At 34.1% G+C, this 24,577-nt stretch overlaps 1 protein-coding gene across 1 annotated transcript in view; it reads left to right on the top strand.

The window, feature by feature from the left end:
• Nucleotides 1–206: 206 nt before the first annotated feature.
• The window catches only part of LOC149177218 (aluminum-activated malate transporter 9-like), a 129,976-nt gene continuing 105,605 nt past the window's right edge, over nucleotides 207–24,577 (top strand). Inside the window, exon 1 of the mRNA XM_089421693.1 lies at nucleotides 207–494. Coding sequence (XP_089277819.1) covers nucleotides 207–494 — 288 coding nt within the window. The remainder of the gene's footprint in view (nucleotides 495–24,577) is intronic.

The raw sequence follows: 24,577 nt of genomic DNA, 5'->3' as shown, positions 1-24,577 counted from the left end.
CGGAAGCACCCGAACAAAAAGGGAAAAGGTAACATGGGGCTGATTGTTGATAATTGAAGAACAATTGACCTCCTGCGTCATTTGTGGTATCATAGCATAGTTAGATTGCAGTAAACATGTCGTCGAGGAGAGGACATGGCATAGGTCGAGGAAGACCTGAAGCAAATGTAGTTCTACTGGAGGAGATCTAGAGTCTGCGTACAAGGATGGACATAATAGAGATTTCTCAAAGGAGAACACCTGATGAGGGGGATGCCAGTGCTGCAGAAGAATCTTCAGAGGAAGAAGAAGAGGAGGAAAATGAAACTACCAAACTCATCAAGATGTTGGTTAAAGTAGGTCGAAAACCAAAGGTGGAAATTCTTGCGTATGAAGGGAGTCTCAATTCAGAAGAGTTAATGGATTGGATTAGTTTAGCGGATAGATATTTTGACTATGAGGAGGTTGATGATAAGAAGAAAGAGAAATTCGCGATTAGAAGATTAAAGGGTCATGTAGCTATTTGGTGGGATGAACTACAAACATATAGAACAAGGAAAGGAAAGTCCAAGACCTAGCAATGGGACAAAATTATGAGTAAAATGAAAGCTAAATTTATGCCAAAAGATTATCAGTTAAATCTTTTTAAATAGTTACATAATTTAAGGCAAAAAGGAATGTTTGTTAAAGAATACACAGAAGAGTTTTATAGATTGATTATTAGAGAATGACATGCAGAGGATGACATGGAGAAGGTAGCCAGATATATCAATGTCTTAAGATATGACATACAGGACGAGATCGGCTTGTTGAGTCTGAAGACTATTGAGGATGCATATCAAGCATGTTTGAAGGAAGAAGAGAAGATGTTGAGAAAACAAAATCAGAGGAATAGAGGAAGAAGCTCAGTAAGAGATAGAGGAACTACCAGACCAAGGGGTCAGAAACATCAACATGAAGCAAGCAGTTCAAGTAGTAGACCACCACAGAGGGGAGATTTTAATAGAGGAAGATTTGCACCCAGAGGAAGAGGCCGAGGAAGAGATATTCGGTGTTACATATGTGGATAATGGGGACATGGATCGAGGGATTTTCCAAATAATAAAACAACAAGTTAGAGGAATGTGAATGTGGCTGAGCCAAAGTAAGAAACACCTCAAATCGTAGAAAATGAAGAACCCCGTGAAGTAGGAGAATCCATGTTGTTGAGAAGGGCATTACTTAAGGCAGAGAAAGAGACTGAAGAACCAACACAGAGGAAGAGTTTATTCAGAACTACATGTAAATACAAAGGTAGATGTTGTAAAGTGATAATTGATAGTGGAAGCATTGATAACCTTATTTCTATAGAGATGGTGGACAAGCTAGGATTAGCGAATACAGTACACCCTACTCCTTACAAAGTGTCATGGTTGTAGAAAGGACATGAGATTATTGTGAGAGAACAATGCAAGGTAGAGATACAGATTGGTACGTATAAGGATGTAATATTATGTGATGCAATACCAATGGATGTATGCCATGTATTGTTGTGAAGACAATGGTAGTTTGATCGGAAAGTTATTCATGATGGGAGGAAAAATGCTTATACTCTAGAGAAGGATGGAAATAAACATACATTGCTGCCATTAAAGGATGACGCTGACAAAGGAGCACCCGGAAATAGTGTTATGCTAATCAGTGGAAAGGAGTTTTTGCAAGAGGTTGGAAAAGGTGAAGAAATGCATTTTGCTGTCACAGGGAAACCTAAGGTAATTTTAACCTCTACAAACTTAGATGATTTACCTAAATAAATCAAAACTCTGTTAAATGATTTTGCTGATATTATTGTGGATGAGTTTCCAAATGCATTTCCACCAATTAGAAGTATTAGTCATCATATTGATCTAATACCAGGAGCAAGTTTTCCAAACAAAGAAGCATACATATTAACTCCTCAAGAGAATAAAGATGTTGGAAGACAAGTGCAAGAACTGATGGATAAGGGACTAATCAGAGAGATTCTTAGTCCATGTGATGTACCAACAATACTTAGTACAAAGAAACAAGGTGAATGGTGTATGTGTACAAATTCCAGAGCCATAAACAAGATCACTATCAGGTATAGATTTCCTTTGCCATGCATGGATGATTTGACGGATTGTTTGAGTGGGTCAAAGTATTTTACTAAAATAGATCTGAAGAGTGGATATCATCAAATAATAATTAGAGAAGGAGATGAATGGAAAGCTACATTTAAAACAAACAATGGGTTGTATAAGTGGTTAGTGATGCCTTTTGGACTCACTAATGCACCTAGCACGTTCATGAGATTGATGAATGAAGTCTTGAAAGAATATGCAATGAAGTTTGTTATTGTTTATCTTGATGATATTCTAGTTTTTAGTAAAAGTAAAGAAGAACATCTAGAGCATCTTAAATTGGTTTTAAGAACTCTACAGAAAGAGAAACTACTGATAAATTTGAAGAAATGTAGTTTCATGAAAGAAGAGTTAATTTACTTGGGATTTGTAGTTTCTAAAGAAGGGTTGAAAATGGATCCAGAGAAAGTCCAAGAAATTTTGAATTGGCCTATTCCCAGGAATATATTTGAGGTAAGAAGTTTTCATTGTCTTGCAAGTTTTTACAGGAAATTTATCAGAGGTTTTAGTGAGATTTGTGCACTGATTCTTGAAAAAATCAAGGAGACTAATCAGTGGTTAAAGTGGACAAAAGCAACAGATAGGAATTTTAAGTTGTTGAAGAGGAAAATCACAGAGAAATTGATTTTAGCTTTACCTGATTTTGAAAAAGTATTTCAAGTTGAAATAGATGCTAGTGGAGTTGCAATTAGAGCAGTTTTGAGTTAGGAACCGAGACCAATAGCGTACTTCAGTGAGAAATTAAATGAATAAAATAAGAAGTATTCTTCTTACGATAAAGAATTTTATGCTATTATACAAGCCTTAAAAAAATGGAGACATTATTTGCTGCCAAATGAGTTTATAGTGTATTCTGACAATCATGCACTATAGTTCATAAACAACCAGCCAAAACTGAACCAGAAACATGCCAAGTGGGTAGAGGTTTTGTAGATCTTTACTTTTGTGATAAAGCACACAAGTGGATATGTCAACATGCTAAAGGGAGAAGATAGAATACATGATTGTACCAGTCATTGCCAATACCAAACCGACCATGGGATGCAGTTAGCATGGATTTTGTTTTGGGATTACCTAAAACTCAAAGAGGGAATGATTCCATTTATGTTGTGGTAGATAGATGTTCCAAGATGGCACATTTTATTGCTTGTAAGAAGACTAGTGATGTAACACATATATCTAATCTATTTTTTTTAGAAATTGTAAGATTACATGGATTGTCTGTAAGTATTGTGTCCGATAGAGATACAAAGTTTGTAGGGCATCTATGGAGAACTCTTTGGAGGAAACTAGGAGTTAACCTCAGTTTCAGTTCAACATACCATCCTAAAACAAATGGATAGACCGAAGTAGTAAACAGGAGCTTGGGAAAGATATTGAGAAGTTTGGTGTATCAAAATCCTAAGCAGTAGGATTTAGCACTAGCTCAGGCTGAGTTTGCTTATAATGACACTCTAAACCGAAGTACTGGAATTAGTCCATTTCATATTATTTTTGGGATGAATCCAAGAGGTGTGTATGAGCTCAGAAATTTAGGTAAAAAGGAGACAAGAAGTGCAAAAGCTGAAGAGTTTGCAGAGAAGATGCAGAGACTACAAGAAGATGTCAAAGGCAAATTCTAAGAAAGCAGTGGAAAATAAAAATAGAGACTAAATATGAAAAGATGAGAGAAAGAATTCCAAATGGGAGATTTAGTGATGGTGTATTTGAGAAAATAAAGATTTCCTGCTAATACTTACAATAAACTAAAGATGAAAAGGATAGGACCATGTAAAATTGTAAGAAAGTTTTCAACTAATGCTTATGAAATTGAATTGCCATAAGGGATTGGAATATCACATATCTTCAATGTTGCATGTTTTTATCCATACAAAAAAATAGAGACAGAGCTACAGGAGGAAACTACAAAATATGAAGTTCAAACTTTGAACTGGGAAGAAAAAATGCCAAAGATAGTTAAGAAAGAGGTGGAAGTTGTTTTGGAAAAAGGAGTATCCAAAAGAACCAGAGGATAGGTTTATTTTCAATATCTAGTCAAATGGAAAGGACAGTGAGTTGAGCATGCTAGCTGGTTGACAACAGCAGAGTTGCAGAAGTATGGAGTAAACCATGAAAGTCTGAGGGATGATTATTTTCTTCCCTAGGAGTCTGATGCAGGAGCATCTGGACTTAGCCAGCAATGTGAAGGTTTGTTCACATGTTGTGGCTAAATGAGTTGAATTTCACTGACCTGAGTGGTCAAAAGTCAGTTTTAACCGAGAGGGTTGGATCTCTCAAGAAAATGATATGTACTTCATTATTGTAATAGTTAGGAAATTGTCTTATTTTAGATTAAGGGATAAGTTGTTAGCATAGGTGTGTAATGGAGCTTGAAAATAGAGATTGAGTTGTTAGAATGATTAAAATAGAGATTGGGTTGTTAACAGAGTTAGAATAGGATTCAACTCATATAATGAAAAAAAATTGTAATGGAAAGGGAGAGCGGAGATGACTAAGGATTGAGTGAGAGTGAGAGTCGAGTGATAGAGAGGATTTCAAGATTGAAACATGGGTCTTTTAATTGTTGTAATCGAGCTAGAGGGCCGAGACTCTGTAATTGTTATCATATTCAATAATTGATTCAGTGTGCATTAATGTGTCATTTTTGTTGTAAACTCTCGTTTTTCCTCTGTATATTTTCCTTTAGAATGAATCACACATTTTCTCTGTTTCATGTTTTAAATTATAATTCTTAGCATTCAAAGGTTAATTGGGGGTCCTTAATGTTAATAATAATGGTTAAGCCCGCATTAATCCAAACTGTTGATCCATGTTCCAAACAATGGTGTGATATCATGCCGATCGTTGGATTATCTTGCATCGCATCGCATTGCAATATTCATTTGTAGTGAAGGGACCTTAGCCTTAAGGAAATGTGATGTGTGATTGTCGGTTTATCGCATCGCAGTAATTAATTTACAAGAGAATGGACCTCAGGCCTTAAGACCATGTGATGTGCAATCGTCGATCCATAGCATCGCAAACATTTCATTTATAATTGAATGGACCTCGGGCATTAGGAAAGTGTGATGGATGCACGATGCGATCCCTAATTAAATAGCATCATAAGGTTTCATGTGGATGTACTGGGCCCTAAGCACTTGCCAACTACGATTTACGATTGTGATATGTTGTGGACTATCGGATCAAATGTGTTGTGATCTACGGTGTATTAGCAAGCGGCTCTATTGAAAAGGGAAATATCAGTTGTGTAACATAAAAGAGGGAATCAGAGTGGCACTGCGGAAGCGCCCGAACAAAAATGGAAAGGGTAACATGGGGCTGATTGTTGATAATTGAAGAACAATTGACCTCCTATGTCAAAGAAGAAGATTTTTTTCCTTTTCCTTTTGGATTTTTCTTGCATCTGAATCAATTGAAATGGGTGGCTTTATAACTCTAGCATTTAGCTTTGTCTTCTTGGTAGATATTTGGAACAATCATCCCCGATTATAGCTCTAGGTTCCTCTATTGTTTATGCTTGAGCTATTGAGTAATATTACAATTACTTTGATAACCATATGGGCCTTGGAAGGCAATGTGGGTGGTGGGCCATGGAGGTATGCTTGATCAAGGCACTTATTTCACATCGAAGGGTGTAAGGATATAGCTAAATATTTATGAGATTATACATATTTTCCACTTCATATCTACATTCACAATAGTAATTTACCTAGGAGAGATGAGGATGGAACCCACGTGTTTAAGAATAATTATACCTAAATGTTCCTCATCATGAGAAGTCCTATGATCTTTGTAACCAAAATAGATATAGTAAAAAATTCTCTTGAGGGATTATATATAGTAAATATTGAATCTCTAATTGATCAATCTTATTTTCTAGTTCAAATATACTACAAAACAAAATGCTTGTTCTACTGAATAAAATAGTATGTTCTCATCGTATTTAGCTTCTAATGTAGCTCTGTTGCAAAGCAATGAATCTTTAGAATAACACTAAGTAGTTTTAAGTATTTTGGTTTATTTACATCAAAGTTATTGGGACTATACCCACTTGAGTTAATGTTTGAAAGGCATATGATATTTTATAGACAAGGAATGGTAGAATTAGATGATAGTATATTTCCACATCAAGTCAACAAAGAAAAATTACAAAGAAGGAAGAATATATGAGAGACTCAATTCGCAAGATTGTTGGAGGACTGTGGCATAAATGAGGAGAGCTATACCTGATATAGCACATGCCTAAAATTATGCATACATGACGATCACCAGATGGGTAAGTGGAAATAAGGGCCACAAAAAGGAAAACATTAGTAACATGTTGAACATTTGAAACCACAAGAAGAGTTCATAATGCAAGAATACAATAAAATTAACATTCCCATTAGATTTTTAATCCAAATTTGAAAAGGAAGCCCACCTCACACTGTAATCCTCGACTCACATAGATCTATAATATTATGGAAATTTTGTGAAAAAGGTCAAGATCAATATCATTGGGATCAAACAAGTTCCAACTTTGATGGCTTCCATGCTAGCAAACCTTTATAAAATGATACATGTCAAAATATTCCAGTAAGAAGAGTATGTTTGACTGTAGCTAAAAAAATTCATTGAGGCATCACTTGAGAGTATCCCATAGGCCTGCAATGATGAGAAAGCAAAGAATGTAGGTGAGGAAAGCATGATCTGAAGTGATAAACATCTATTGGAAAATAGTGCCTTTACAAAAAATGACCCAGTAGCAGAAAGAAAATGGCCCAAAGCATAAAAAAAAGTGTCTAGTTGGGAATTTAATTAGAATTGATAGAAAATGGTTAACAATTGTAGATGTTGATTCATACAATTAGGTTAAAGATATAGAATTGGTTATGGATATTTTAGGCCCTAGAGCTTGACTCCTCACCTATAGAAGCTTCTAATGCATCATCTAGCCACACTGATAATACTTCACCTGACATAAAATTAACTATTGAAAAGGGAAATACCCCAGTAATGTAGGATAAAAATGTTGATATATTCATGTTGGTGAATCTATCAACCCTATTTTCTTTCAAGATTATCAAAATTAGAATGCTTAATTTGTTAATCCTCTGGGGAAACTTGTCCATGATGTGACATGCAACTCAAGTGAAACTGGTCTAGAGAACTACTTGGAAGCTATTAGTGATGTGGATCAAATTGAATCCATGGATGTGCAAGGAATTGGAAGTCAGGTGTCTCATTTTCTTCAAAAAATATCTTCTGTTGAGGGTTGTCAAGACCAAGAAAACAAAGAAAAGATAAATCAATAATATATGTTTTACCGACAAAAGATATGGAATACCTGGTGAAAGCTACTTTTTTCCCAAAAGAAAAAGACATTCTTCTTCTTTCTCATACTAGGGATGAAACTAATGGATGTAACTTTGGGACCACCTCCCTTCAAGGCACTACTCAATCTCCACTACTAGCAAACCGACCTACGAATGATACATCACAACAAGAATTACAAGTAAATTGCCCCTATATTACATCAAAATCTAACATCAAGCACACTAATCAAATTAATATGGAATTTTAAAGGAATGTTAATGAATATAATACCTTCATTGGTATCAAAGTGTAGGATGAAGGGAAGACATCATTTTTTCTTTATATGGGAAGTGGTCTATGCCAATACCTGAGTCAAGTCCTAACACTAACCAAATTATGGTGGAAGTTTCACAATTGGGTATTCCTAAAGAGAATATTATTTTGGAAGCACACAAATTTGAGCTAGAGGTTCATAATATGACTATAGAAGTGCTAGAGAAAGAGACATAAGAGATTGGAAAAGACAAAGGAAAGTTTGAGGCCACAAAAGTCAGTTTATAAGTTGGGATCTCATTGGAACCTGATAATAAATCTCCTACAACATATAGAGATGATAATCATTTGCATTTGTTTGCTCCTTCGAAATGTTGATAGGCCAATACTTCCTAAACATTGTAAATCTAACTAAATGAATGTATTATTGTATCATATCCTCCTCACTCACATATAAGACCACCCTTTAGATGAATGCCCTCAAAAGTACCTAGAAATGGTTGAAAGTGAAACTTAGAAAGAAGCTTTAAATGCATGATTCATTGTCAATCAAAAGAAATTTCCGATAAAAAACACAACACATTCAAAAAGATAATTCAACTCTTAGGATAAGATAACATAAAGGAATAAAAAACACTAGTTTTTTTCTTCAATGAAAGAAAAAGGAGAAGAACATAAATTTACTCTATAACTGAGCTAGAACCTTCAACAAATTTACGATTAGAGAGTAACTTCCATGATCATCATTCAGATAAGTCCCAACCATAATTCCATTGGGATGATTTTTCCTCCACCGCCTATTATGACCAACTAGGCATCTTCAACGACTTCTTTTCCCCTCATCAAACTCTTGAAGTATATGAAACTTGCTCCAATGACTTCTTTTTCCCTTATCAAAATCTTGAAGAATATGAAACGTGCTCTGATGACTTCTTTTCCCCTCATCAAACTCTTGAAGAATATGAAACTTACTCCAAGGAAGCTTATGTATGATTCTACTCATAATGTTAGGTTAACAACTATTACTTGGAGAGAATAGTATCACCTCCTTAAGTACAGGAAATGTAAGTTCTTGACAATGAAGAGGAATGATATTTTGTTTGTCTTTCATAGCTATCACAAAACCTTTTCTCTTTACCCTTTCTGAATGGTTGTAGTGGAGAGACTTTTGTCTTACTGCTTCTGATGAGAGGATTTGATATTCACATTAGACACTGATTCATGGGGGATATTAGGAGTAATATTGGGTTTAATAAGGGGTTTTCTTTTTCTCCAACTCTTTTGGCAGCTTACATCAATGAACTTGAACAACTCCTTAGAGAATTAAACATGTTGGTGATGGCTACCTCTTCTAGCAGATATTGATATGAATTCATCTTTTTATAGATGCATAGATAGTGGCTAACACAGGTAAAAAACATAGTATAGAATTCAGCACCACTTTCTTGAGGTTTCACTTTTCTTTCAAGTTAGCGTTGGTGTGGGTTTACTAGGACAAGGATTCATCATCCACCCTACAGAAATTTTGAACCGAGCCAGAAGTTGATAGATAGGGCAGGATGGTTCCATTTCTTCTAGGCATAATTTCTATAGGGTGAAATTTTGTTTCAACTAATGCATATTTAATTGGAAGGACAACTCATAAATACTCTTTAGCTTGAACCACGCATGTAACACATGTTTCTTCCACTCCACTACAAGCACTAGATGCATGAAACAACTTGTAGATGCCATATGTTTCTCTTTAACTTGAACTACTCATCAATCACCCCTTGTGAGATCGAGGGCAAATAGGATGGCATGTTATTCTCCACAGCAACCCCCATTCTAAGGATCAAAATCACTGACCCTTTACCCATTCTAAACTTTTCCATTGTCATTGACATTAACTAATTTACTCTATACATCTCCAATCCACAAAGAAAAAAAATTTCATGGTTTCACATTCCCTCACAAGATATCAATCAACAAAGCTAAGATAAGTGTGATTTACAACTGCAAGTACAATTTCACCAAACCCTGTTTGCTTTAAAAGAATAATTGAATGGATTATTAGCCCTTTTAAGAGAAAATGAATGGGACGGGGGCAGAGCATGTCTGTGTGCGTAAATATTAGAGGTTTCGTATTTCAAGTCCGATAAATTTGAGTACTCTACTAGAGGTGAATGTTACATAAATTTATCAACTTGTAAATTCCATTCAGGCCTTACCTCCTTTTAGTGTCATGGAATACAAGACATTAGGAACTTTTTCTATATTGCACAAAATAATGAAACTGGAATAAGAATGGAAAAATGTGATATGAATACAAATATTAATTTTCATTGCTTACCTGAAACATTGGTAGCACTCAGACACAGTGAGCATAGATCATTTGTGTCCACCCTAAACCCTTGATCACAACTTTTGGTAAAATGGAACGAATGGCAACGAGAATCGTTTGGCCGATCTCCTCCTAGAACTTCCTAGGCTTTAAATTTTCCTTCTTTGTCCCAATTTCTGTTTTTGCCAAAATTGATTTGTGGATTAATTTGTGTGATTACAGACATGCCTTCCATTTGGGAAAAATGTGGGTTAGTCCCATTTTCGACTTCAATTACCGGGGAGAACAACAAGAGTTTCCCAACCTTATTTAACTGTGTTTCAAAATTTTAAAATGTCATAACTTCTTGATATTTATTGTCTTGCTCCCTCTAGTACCACTTCCATATTTATGAATTATCAGGTTACATGGAACAAGCTAGATTCAAGTTAATGAACTTGCTAATGCTCCCTCCTATGCCAATTTCATGATCCTATATTATTAGGTTACATTCGATAAGCTAGATTCAAGATAATGATAGCCTAGCGTAATTAATCTATTTTAATAAAATCGACTAATTGCGTTGTATATGGAGATGTGATAAAGGGTTTTATGTTTTTAAAAGTTGCAAAGTTGTGGGGAATAAAACGTGTAGTGATCATTAAAGAACCTCTCTAATATGAAGAAAAAAACTAAAACCCTTCTCTAGTTCCGGGAGAAATTCTCTGATAAAAATATGACTAGAATGTGGATCAAAAATTGTGCTTACATTACAGGACGTTCTTACTACCATATACATGTCATATAGTTCTTATAAAAGATAGTTCATCCAAATAGAACAACAATTATTTCTTCTATTATAATCCTAGAAAAGAAAATGCACCATAAAGCTTCAAAGCCTGTCCTAAAAATCATTCCAATTCTACTACATAGAAGGGTAGGCTAGAGAGAGAGTGTCAGTTGAAGGGAAAATTGTAAAAACCCAAAACATAAGAGGGTGCCACCCAAAGCAGCTAGCGTTGATCTAGAAGAGGGGAGTGTAATAATAGATTACAATGGAAATGTGATTATGTATTTTTATCCCAAAGGAAATGCGATTATGACTTTTAACCATGGACTTGTACAAGCTTCCAATGATAATGAAAAAATCTTATTTCTAATCACAAGGCTTAGGTTTGTTTAAAAATTTAAAAAAGTTAGAGGAGAGAGGCTTGAAAATGATATGAAATAATTTATTTTGTAAAAATGTTTGTGATATCATCAATCTATGGGACAAGGGGATCACACAGTCAGATAATTTTTTCTAATCTAGATATAGAATCTAACAATAAACATAAATCTAAAATGAAATCTAAATGAAAACTAGCATTACAAAGATGGAGATCCCCCTATTTGTTTAAGAATTCAAAAAAAAAAAAAAAAGAGGTTTGAAAATGATATGAAATGATTGATTTTATAAAAATGTCCATGAGATCATCAATCTATGGGATGGGAGGATTACAACTTGAAACAATTCATCTTTGAAATGTAGATGCAAAAATCTAAGAGGAATCATGAAATCAAGAAGGTTCGTTTGATTGATCCTCTTAAGAGAAACACATGCAATGGAAATTTCACAGTGAAATACTATAAAGGGAAAGGAGATAAGATTGACTTTTTACCTCAAGAAATGTAGCCATAGGATGCTGCAATAGAAGACATGCATTTTGAAACTCTTGAATCCTACAAAAACTTTGCAAGGCTGAAATCAACTACATGGGCCTCAAAATTGGAATCGAATAGAATGTTGTTGGACTTTACATCACAATGTATTATAATTGGGTAGCAATCATGGTGAAAATAATAGATCCCTTTAGCTGTCTCAATGGAAATTTTCTATCTGGTAGCCCATTGTAAATTCCCACCTTTCTTCCCATGCAATAACTCTCCTAGGTTTCTATTTGGCATGTACTCATAAACATGCATATTGATTTCTCGATTTGAACAAAACCACAACAATCTTACTATATGGCAATATCGAATCTTTCCCAATGCTTGAATCTCTATAACAAATCCATGGTCATGAGAAGATCTTCTTACAATCCCAGACAACCTCTTCACTGCAAATTCCTCCCCACTCCGCATTGAACCCTTGTATACAACCCCTGCTCGTCCCTTCCCTATAATATTTTCCTCTTTCAAACCTTCCAGGACATCTTCACAGGTGAAGTCTAGCCTCTGGAAAGTTGTTAGCTTCCCAGATCTTGTAGCATTACTCTTCTTTAAAGTCTGAGATTTGATGATGGAAATAGAGGCAAATACTAGTGAACATAATAGTAAACCTATAACTAGAACCATCTTTATAGTCAAAGAAAATGAAGAAACCTTGACATGAGTGTGATACGAATTGGAATGAACTATGTAAGAAGGCAGATACAACCCACACAATTTGGTGGCATTTGAAGCCTTGGTCATGCCAAAATTTCATACAATACATCAACAGAATGCATACTCCTTGCAAACTCTAAGTTTAACAAAGGGGAGTCTACATTGAGGTGGTCTATTGAAACCCATTGAAAAATTGATGGCAGAGGATACATGCAGGTTGCCGCCTATTTTGAAACCACTAGGTGTACACAAAACCAACAAGGGTATGTTTATTTATAAATATGTATATTTTTGTAATTTATATATAAAATAAAATTTATTTATTTATTCTGGCCTATGTATCTCGATTATTGTCATCTCGCTCATTAATTAAAAATTAAAAGGGTTATGTAAATTGCATAGTAATTTATTTTTTTATGCATTTTTCTTTGAAAAATGAATCAAAATAAAAAGTGTGCATGTTAAAGTTTGATTAGATTTTACATTGCATGGTTAGATAGATCTAAAAGATACTTTGCTACATTCAAAATTCAAAAGTAAATCCCTTTCCCTTCTCATAATCTATGTTGTTTCATTGAAATCCATTTCCCTTCTCATAATCTTTGTTGTTTCATCGAAGTAAAAGATAAAAGTGCATTATGTATTTTTATTTATTTATTAACCAATTCAATATATTTTTAAGTCTCGAAGACCATAAATGTTTCACTTCATAAACTTCAAGTAACAAAAAAAACATTACAAGCAAGGTAACATAACAATGATTTTGGTAAGTTTATTTATATATATGTATATATATATATATATATATATATATATATATATATATATATATATATATATATATATATATATAGATAGATAGATAGATGTATATTTGTGTAGTATATTGGAATGCTTTCATAATCATCTTGATAGGATTTGTTTTAAAATAGTATAATTTTAAGATTAGATTAATTTGTTGTATGAAAAATGGAATTTTATTTTTAAATATTTTTTAATTTTAATGTTAACATATTGAAGTAAGTTTTATGACAATGGAACTTTCTTAATAGTGAGAAAACCATTATTTTGCATTATTTGTTTTATTTTTTTTTAGATTTTAGAATAAAAAATTACAAGCTATGAGAGACATATGGAAATTGATTTTGGACTATATCTTTTTGTAATGGATATTGTATCTATCACACATTCAATAATTGATTCTAGGTGACCATGAGGCTACCTTAAGGTGGTGAGAAAACATTTCATTTGCAATCCTAAAGGACAAAATGGAGGTGGGATTCACCTAGATGTGTGTGTGCACATGGGAGGTGTTATGCATGCCACATGTTTGACCATTATAAGTGTCCCCATAACTACCTTTTGACCACTATCTCTAAGTGTATAAGAGGTAGTTGTTAGAAAACCCACCCTAAAAGTTCAAATTTTGATGACTTTCGAGGGGGTGGGTTTCAAAAACTACCCCTAAATTCCTAAAAAAACTTTTAGAGGTGGTTTTGGAAAGAGTGCCACAACTTAAATCACCCTTAAAGGCATTTTTTTGTAGTAGTGTTTGAATCCCCTATCACTTGTAACTTTATATTGATGAAGTGACACAATTAAAATGACTAACATAGACAATTGATTAGTATTATACTAGTACTTGTTAGCTAGTCGTATTTTTATTCTTAGAATAAATTAGTCATTCACATTAGTCAAGTATAGTTGTATTACTTATTAGCTAGTCGTATATTTGTACCTGAGACTAAATTAGTCATTTATGTTCATCATTTATAGTTGGGTCACTTAAGATTTCTCATTTTTGGTAGTATTTCACTTGGAAAAGTTGCGATGACTAACATTTTTAGTCACGCAGTCACTAATTTCCCATTTTATACTAGTGTTCAAAGAAAACAACCAAATTAATAATTACAACATGAGCTAGGAAGAGGATAAATAACATGCCCATCAAGGGTTGAACATATATAGAGAAAATTAACTCAGACCTCTTTACTATTATTATCGAAGTGATTTCAATCTAATTGATGCATTCCAAACAACAGAAACATCCCTTTCATGCCATTTATCACACAAGGAAAACATCAAAATCACCTAGCATTTCATCATGAACATCATGCATAATAGTTTCTCTAAGATTAACATTTTATAATATGTTTAATAAATATATTTAGATTTGGAAATTATTTCATCCCAATCTGTTTTTTCCAATATTAAATTTTCACAATTAGGATTTCTATTTTATTCCTTATGTATAGGTGACACAAAGATAAAATCATGTATGAATATGATCAAGAGGGAAGAGTTGGATTAACTTGATTAAAAGAAAGGAGTTTCATTGATAGAGAAGGGGACTGAAAATCCTCATACCAATAAATCCTCACTCAAATAAATGTGGGATTTACTCAAAAAATCAAGAATAAAATAAATGAATCACAATATAGTGTACCATGAAATTAAGACATCACTCCCAAAGTCAACTTATAAATATGCAAAGCTGAAATATGTAGATAAAACCTCATATAAGAGAGCATTCAAGAAAGTTAGATGAATCACAATGATGAAATGAGAAGTGGTTCGTTGTCCAAATTTGGCAATTTGGATAAGCTGGTAGTAAGAATCACCATGATAGATACTTATCAAAGATAGAACCATTCCACTGGTAACTTCTTATTTTGGTGCCAACTAGCCTCAATCAATATCACAATAGCAAAGGCAAAGGAATAGCTGACAAGCTCTCACTGCCTCCCCTTCGACTTGCTCCAAATTTTCACAAATCCATCTTCCACCCACAAAATTCTCCTCCTCCACCATCACCTTCTCATTCATTCCCTGTTATCTCTCTCATTAAACTCATTCTCAACACATCTCTGCCTCCTCCTCACACGGCCAAGTCTAGACCCCAAGTTAATGAAATCCAAGACAAAAATAACAAGAATATGATCCTTGAATCACTCTCCATTCCTCCGTCAATAGTCAAAGGTGCGTAAGATAGAAAAGGAGTTCTCCATACGCAATTGTGTTCCAATTCTCATGTGGGTTTTGAAGGAAGGCCTCCATGACTTGGTATCGAAGAAGGTGCTTCTTCAGATAAGGGTGTCGCAGGCTATAGAAATTGTAATTTTGGAACCTAGTCATGGATGGAATATCTCTTGGAAACTGATGAGTTTCTTTTACACTCAATTCTTCAACAAGATGGGAGTTTGGGTGAAATTCTAGATTCAACCCTGGCCCCTAATATGAGAAGGGTATATTCTGGCAATCTTAAAGGGGCTACATGAATTTAGAGAATGGAAGAAGGCCTTGGATTTATTTGAATGGATGAGAAACCATGAGGATCACAAGCCAAATGCACAAATAATTTCATTCATGATCAAGGTTTTAGGCATAGAGGATCAATGCTCTAAAGCAACTGACTTGTTTCATAATCTTCCCCTAGAGGGTTACTCTATGAATGCTTATGCCTATACCTCTATAATTTCTACTTATTCCCATAATGGTATGTCCAAAGAAGTGATCTCTCTATTCAATAGAATGGAAGAGGGTGGATGTGAACTAAATGTTGTCACCTACAATGTAATGCTTGATGTATACGAAAATATGGGTAATTCTTGGAACAAAGTTGTATTTCTTTTTGAGGAGATGAAAACTCAGGGAATTAGACCTAATGAATGCACCTACAATACCATTATAGTTGTATGTGGTAGAGGATAGTTGTATGAAGAAGCATCCAATATTTTCAAAGAGATGAAGGCAGAGGGATGTCCCCCAGGTAGAATCACATACAATGCTCTTCTTAATGTCTATGGGAAAGCAGGGTTGCATGGATAATCTCTCAAGATTTTCATAGAAATGGAGAAAAACAAAGAGTGCCAACTTGATACTGTCAACTACAACAAGTTGATTCTAGCTTAATTGTACTATTGTATTATGCAACGAAGCTATTGCTTTGATGGATACAATGATAAGAAAAGGGGTGGAGCTTGATGATTTTATATAAAAAATCCTGATATCTGCATTTTGGAAAGAAGGAAGAGAGGAGAAATCCTTCGAGTTCTTCACATAGATGAAGAATGTAAGTTGTCATCCTAATATGTCTACTTTTATTGCTATCATTGCAATGTACAGAAAAAAGGCAAGATTCCAAAAGATGGTTTTAGTGTTTGATAAAATGAATTCAAGTGGTTATAACCCTGATCAAGTCACGTGGAATACTATGGTGGCTATGTGGGGTAAAAATGGTATGCATAAGCATATTTTTAGAATTTTTAAGGAAATGAAGAAAGCTGGATATATTCTAGATCGAGAAACTTATAATATCGTGATTGGGGTTAATGGCAGGTGGCAATCAGTTAAGCTGGCTCTAAAAACATATAGCCAAATGATAAAAGCAATATTTTGTCCTAATCTCTATACTTACAATGCTCTTTTGAATGCATTACCTAGGAAATGGTAGTGGAAGGAAGCAAATGTTGTTTATTAGATATGAAGAATGGGGGTTATAAACCAAATGAAAATTCTAATGCTTCCCTATTACATCTTATGGAAATGTTAATTGTATAGTGGAGTTGAAGGCCCTTGTAGAAGATATATATTTGGAAGTCATTTATCTCAATTGGATACTCTTGAAAGCAATCGTGCTTGTATTTCTCAAGTGTAATATATGACAGGAGACAAAAAATGTCTTTATGGAGTTAAAAAAGATGGGGTTTTTCCTGATACTTGTTGACCTACAATACCATGATTGGAACCTATCGAATGCAAGGGTGCATTGGTCAATCCCTTGACATGTTAAACAACATGAGATAAAATGGGTGGAAACTAGATTTATTTACATACAACTCCTTGACAAGCATGTATAGTAGAGAAGGAAACTGTAGGAAATCTGAAGCTATACTAAGAGATATGGAAGTATTTTACGAGAAGCTGAATATCATGCTATATATTATCATCAAAGCATAATTCAAATAAGGTATTATGTAGGATGCTTCAAGGATTTTCCCAAAAATGATGGATTTAGGAATAAGTCTTTTCATTGCCAAATAAAAAGTCTTTGTTGTATGTTATTCAAACCTTTCAATGTTTGAGGAGGTTATGAATGCCATAACCTACATGAAGAAACATGGTTGCATGCCTAATGAGCACACCTATAATGCCATTGTAGATAGTTATTGTAAGCTAGGCAGATTCCAAGCAACATCTGATTTTATTCACAAAACTATAGAAACTAATAATAATTTTGACCATAAAGAAATATGTAGACTTTCTTAATGCATAATAGAGTGTTGAAAAATATATTTCTCTAAATCACTCTCTTCTTTCATGCATTGAGAGCCACTTATGGATAACTGCATTTTTTGGAGCTTCAAATGTTGTTATTTGACAAGAAGGATTGTGAACTTTAGTTGTGCATGTCAGAATTTCACCAAATGTCGTTATCTATATATATATATATATCTATATATATATATATATATATATATATATATATATATATATATATATATAGATATATATATATATATATATATATATATATATAGATATATATATCTATATATATATATATAGATATAGATATAGATATATATATCTATATATATATATATATATATATATATATATATATATATATATATATATATATATATATATATATATATATATATATATATATATATATATATATATATATATATATATATATATATATATATCTATATCTATATATCTATCTATATATATATATAGATAGATAGATAGATAGATAGATAGATAGATAGATATATTTGTGCCTGCATATGCCCATTTTTTGAGAATCTTGTAAACATAGAGAATTTTCAGTAATGTTTACTTAATTTAAATATATGCATGTATCACTATGGACATGGTTATCAAAAGATATGATGCTCGACCTTAAGCTTTATTGGAAAAGGTTTTCAGTACTATATGAGTTGTACTCAATCTTTGTTGTAAGGATTCAAATGTAGTTTGCTAAAAATGTTGGTTGATTCAAACCATAAACATGAAATATACTTTGGTTAGATTGACATTAATCTACTTGCATCATGTCTTAAACTAAGAGGTACAACATAATCCATATTTCACACTTTTGTCTACCATTATTATTCAGCAAGGCAAGACATTACTAGAGTCGTTGAATAGTACATGTATTTTAGTTAAAAGGATTCATCTTAAATAAATTCAATTTAGTTGTTTACCTATAGGTTGTTGAAACTTGAAACAAACAAAGGTTGTCAATACACTGTGAAACAAGTGTTTTCTTTATCCACATTTTTCTGGATTCTACATACCTCTATGTGATCTCCTTGCATGTATGGTGGGCCTTGGCACATGTATTCACTGATCTATATTCGTTTTCTTACAGTAATTTAATTATCATTTATTTAATCTTTGTTTCATTTTTAATTAAGCAGTGTTAAGTTTCAATTCTAGTCCATAGGGAGGTTATAATTGAGAAATCGTGGAATTTTTGATGTAGTGTTTTTGAGTCCATTCTAGAAAGGAGACATAGTGAAGAAAGCATGATCCATCTCTCGACCAAAATAGGATAACATATCACCTTTAGTTAGGCACCAAATGAAGAATTGAGACTTCAGTTCAGCTTGGCACTCCCTCACTAAATTCCATTTGTTTTGGTCAAGATTGTTTTGGGAGAAGGTTCTTAGAGAAAAAGATGTAATTACAACCTTTGACTATATAGTATTCAGTGCAAACCAAGGAAAAATGTTGATTTTGTTTCTAAGTTCACATGGGGATTGTTGATATAGGAAATGAGAATCTCAATTGATTTGAATCCATGTACATGATTGAAATTGCATCCAGGTTTTCTCTTATATGCCCCTCCCTCCTCTCTCCCTCCCTCCCCCTCCCCCATGAACCTAGGACATTTTACTTTTTCTTAAGCGTATTTAGAATTTTGATTTATCTAATTTTAAGCAATCTTTCCACCTCACTCTGATTCCTTCTCTTGTTGTATGATTTGTAAACACTTGACAGGGTGACCTTAGAGGTCAATTTTTGTGTTATCCAAAATGTTGATTTTGTTTCTAAGTTCACATGGGGATTGTTGAGATAGGAAATGAGAGTCTTAATTGGTTTTAATGGTTTTACATCATTGAAATTGTATCAAGGTTTTCTCTTGTATTCCCTCTCTCTCCTCCTCCCCCTGAACCTAGGATATTTTTCTTTTGGTCAAGCTTATTTAGAATTTTGATTTATCTAATTTTAAACCATATTTCCACCTCACTCTGATTCCTTCTTTTGTTGTATGATTTGTAAACTCTTGACAGGGTAACCTTAGAAGTCAATTTCTCTTCTATTCTCTTGCTTCCATGTTAGATTTCTCCTTAAAGGCCCTATACCTAATATACATACAAATAATGTTCCCTTAACTTCTAGAGTTGAGGGTCTTGGAAAAATATTCCATTGGCATCCTTCCACATTTTAAATTCTAAACCCAACATCTGATGCTTGAAAGTCCATCCTAGGAGCAGATCTTGCAGTGAATGGATTGGGTGCCATTACACTGATGGAGGGCAGTGTGTTGGCTACCCAAAGTAGCCTGTGACTAGCTGTCATAAAAAGAGTTTTACCACTAAAGTTTAGGGAACCTATGTGTAGCTCTTTGATGGACAGAAGAGGCTACTAGAAGGCAGATTGGAGCTCAGGGATTGGCCAACCCAGAAGAGTAGATTGGATCAGCCCATGTTCATTGAAGCAGAAGTAACTTGTAGTAGTGATAGGTGTTAGCCCTCCTGGAGACTCTATGTGTTGTCTTTTGATGGAATAAGGGGCAACTAAAGAGTATAACGGGAGTGAAGGAACATCACGAAAAGATAAGACAAAGATTCTGCAACATGATTGTCATTGTATCTTGTATTCCATAGACTATTGTATTATTTAGATTGGTTTAATATAATGAAGATTGGGTTGTACATATTTGTACAATATTTTTGTAAGAAGTTGTCTATACTTGTGCACGTGTGATTTACTGTTATTTATTTTCTAATGTGCAAAGTAGCTTTTGTTGAGATTCTAAGATTCTAAGATTCTATCCTAGACCCAAGATCATGGAAACTCAATAGTATTTCCTAGTTAAATAGGAGAAGCCTATGCAGATGGATTGAGAGAAGTAGATGAAGGGTCTTGCAGGTGTTTGAAGCTTAGGACAAATAGAGAAAACTAACTTGGTTTCCAGTGAAACAAAGTTGTCTTGTAAGAAATCCATTGCTCATTTTCTATCAATAAATTTCTCAATCAAGGAGAGGGTTTTTCCAGTTAAGTTCCCTAGATAAATTATGTTTTGTGATTGTGTGACTATTATTTAATTATGTTCTATTTTGCTACAATTAGTAGGTAAATTATGTGTCTTGGTGTTATAATTTGGTTTCAGAATTGTTCACTACATCAGTGTAGAATTTTCTAATATTGTTTACATGGTATTAGAGAAAGGAACATAGTAAAGACGAGCATAAGTTGATCCATATATCAAAAGGAGCAACACAATCATAGGATAACTTCTGAAGCAACCGTAGCCTCTTGATCAATCCACATCACCATTGAATTTCTCAAAGCTCTTTAAGATCATCATTCCACTCGAGTTCCTAGTCTTTCTAATCACGAAAAAAATATGATTGAATTTATAAACTCTTGTCAACCCTAACCCTTCCTTCTTCTCCATAATTCAATATAGAAGTTTAAATTCTTCGAAATTTCAACAATAAAAATCATAAAAATGAGATCATAAAAATACCTTCCAAACGTATCCATACACCTCAGAGTTCTCAAAGGTTGCAATTTTACCTTCATATGCAGACAACATGTTTTTTTCTCAAACTGTAGCGAAAACCTCCAAATCCAAATCAGGAGAACAATATCTCAATTAAAGCTTGATAAATAGCAAACCCAAATCTGATATAATAAATACATGTTAAAAATCTAGTCGAATTGATAGGGCAACGAAGAATTGAATATCATAGAAGGGTATAGAATCTATTGCGAAATCATAAAAGATTATGAGCAAAGAAAGATCGAACTTAGTCCCAAACCTGGAAAGGGAGAATAGTGGCAGAAAAATAAGTTTTAATAGGTTCATTTAGAATTTGGAGTAGCCTCCAAATTAGATTTTAATAATTAGTAAAATCTTATAAAGCAATTGCTATGGTCGCTTAGGTTTTCATTAAGCTTTATTTTAATTTGAGGAAAAGGACGTCATCTCACATAGAAGTTATATCTAATCGCGTTGAATATAAGTAATAATTTTAGTCTAATTGGTGCATCAATAAAAATTATATGAGGTCTCTCCAATATAAGTATGTTCATATAAGGAGGGAAAGTGGACATGAGTTACACACAAGGGAAATATCTATCAATTTTTAAAGAGGTGAAAAAGATGCTTAAATCTATAAATAATGTTATCAATAAACTTAAATAGCTATAGGTAGCCCATTATTTTTGAGGAAGTTCACTTAGAGCTTAAAAATAACATATTAGAAGCTAGCCATAGCTTAGAAGGCCTTCACATGTGTTGTTAAGAGAGACATGGGATAAATTTTGACTAAAGGAAATAAGGGGTACAATATGATCAATGTATAGAACCTACTCAAATCACCAAGAATATAAACAAACCATTAAGATGACACACTTCTATGAGAAAAATTATGGAACACCACGGAACAATTCAGATTAAAACTTATAGCCAAAGCATCAAGAGTTAGCACAGAGTGTTTAAGTGAACACGATAAAAATAGTACACATTGGACATAATATCGTATACACATGGATGATACATATCCAATTAAATGTGGTAGCTAAAGGAACCTCTTCCTACACCTAGTGTCCTATATGGCTAAAGCAAGGCAAGATCAAACCAATGATACATACATGAATTACATATATATTCGTATACCTTAGATGGAAAATGATCAATGTGACAAGAATCGTAGGGGTTGAGATGACAATTTGTTAATTTTACTTAACAATGGTATGTTCTACGCTTAGCACAATTACTTCAATGTTCCTTAAGCATCCTAATAGAAATTTCAATTTATATTTCGAGTAGCAATCACATTAATCATTAATCACATTGATAGTAAAAGTAGATAGAACATAAAACAATATGCAAAAGACAAGTCAAGACAATAGGACACCAGATTTGGCGATGCCAAGGACAAACCCCAATGTTGGGAAAACCCTTGTATCAATTCTTCTTATTATTATATCAAAATTTCAGTAGAGAGGGAGAGTACAAAAGTCAAATTTACTTTCCCAATTCAAAGTCAAAGCAGTCCTGTCAATTTATGCATGTAAACTTCAGCCTAACCAGAAAGTCAACATTGGTAAAATCAACAATAAATCATCCTCAAAATAGCTCAGTCTTCCCCAATCAAACTCAACCTGATCAGGAGGTCAAAGTCAGCCTAAAATAGCTCGGTCAAACTCAGTGAAAGGAGAGAGAAAAATTGTTATAATTTTCTGCAGTCAACCATGAAGTCAGCACTGGTCAAACTACCCATATTCCCTCGATTTTTGTGCCCAAAAATGCAGCCTAAAGAGACTGAAAAGATCCTCCAAAAATTGCAGTCAAAGCTGGTCAATAACTCCTTGGTCAATGTTGGTCAAACTTGGTCTGTTTCCTGAAATTTCGGTCCTGCAATTCAGCCCAGAAAAATCGTCCTTCTTGCCACCCGTGTGAGAGAGATGACTTGCCTAATAGTTGTAAGAACCAATGAGAGAAGGAGAGTGAAGAATGTGTGAGTGATGATGATGCGAAATGAGGTGTGATGTCACTTGCATTTATACAATTCACTATGGCTGAAGAGACACATCCATTGGGCTTCTTGGGCCTACATGTTGATATAGCTGACATGAACAATTTGTACATGTGTTCAAAAATCACACTTCTGCTTGTCTAAATGAAATGATATTTATATCAATTTTGGTCCTCTCGAAAAGAGGAATTTAATGCAATCATCATCTCCATCAAATTAACTATCCCAAGGTAGAATTTAGCCCTAGTTTCTAATTTTAAAACAATCAAAATTTTAAAATATCCTCTAAAATCCCAAATAGAAAATGGGGTAACAAATCACATGACATCCAACTTGTGATCTATGATGGGAAATCCTCAAAGTATCTCTGAATAAATATGTCTGATTAAGTGTAATATCCCTAACCTGAAATATTCCTCAAACCCCACCAAAATCTCAACTAGGGAAATGCACAAGTGGTATAGTAGCCAAGAAAATCACAGAGATATAATGACAAAGATATAATAGTAGTACAAAAACAATAATGAACATATGAAATATAAACAGATACACACAAAATGCAACGAGAAATGCTAAGCCATTTTATTATACTGAGTAAAGGAATGAGTACAGAGGTGATCAGAAGGACGGCACCTCGACTTACGCAAGGCAAGTGAAGAAATACACTTAGAATAACAAAGGAATGGCCTCACACTAATCTGCGTCCTAGCTGCTGGAAAATTGTTGTGCTACTGCTGCTGCTGGAAATCGAATGAGGATTTTGGGCTACTCCCCTCCTCAGAAAAGGCTGAAACTTTGGAATCAGACTCTACTCAAGAAACCCAGAAAAACCCAGAAAGCTTTTCTGAAATGGCCGACCTCGAAAAATCACCCCCTTGGGGTTCTGCGCAGTTCCTTAAAGAAGCTGATGAAACTGCTGCTAAACTACTGATGAAACTACTGCCAGAATGCCAATGGGAATACCTTGCCCGAGTAGGCACTTGAAGTACCTTGGGGCTAAGGGTGAGATCTCTGAACGGAGACACTCAATGCACTAAACAATGCTACAGACTAGCTAAACAGCCAGCATGCTCTAAGTCGAGATGACTATCACAAATGCTTATAACCGGAATGATCAAAATGAGGGGGCCCCTCTCTCCTTTATAGCCTTTTCCTCTCTCAATCCCAAGGCTCACCTCCTCCTGCGCGATTCCTCTCTTGCCATGTGTTTCTTCCCTCCTGTGCAGTCCCTCCATGTGTCTGTGTGGGCTCCATGTCTGCATCCCCCTTTGGCCCCCTTGGCTCCCCTCTAAGTCACAACGTTGTGCTACTAGGAAGTGACTTTTTATTCTAAAAGTGAGTTATGTCCCTCGTCCTCACTTTTTTTTTATTTACAAATAACTATAGAAGGCAAAAATTTAACAAAATCAAATATTCCAATTAGCCAT

The sequence above is a fragment of the Pinus tabuliformis genome, chromosome 4_1, assembly GCF_031772625.1.
Source record: "Pinus tabuliformis cultivar Carrire ecotype Pingquan chromosome 4_1, CPIR1, whole genome shotgun sequence".
Classification (NCBI taxonomy): domain Eukaryota; kingdom Viridiplantae; phylum Streptophyta; class Pinopsida; order Pinales; family Pinaceae; genus Pinus; species Pinus tabuliformis.
This window is presented reverse-complemented; position numbering and strand designations above follow the sequence as displayed.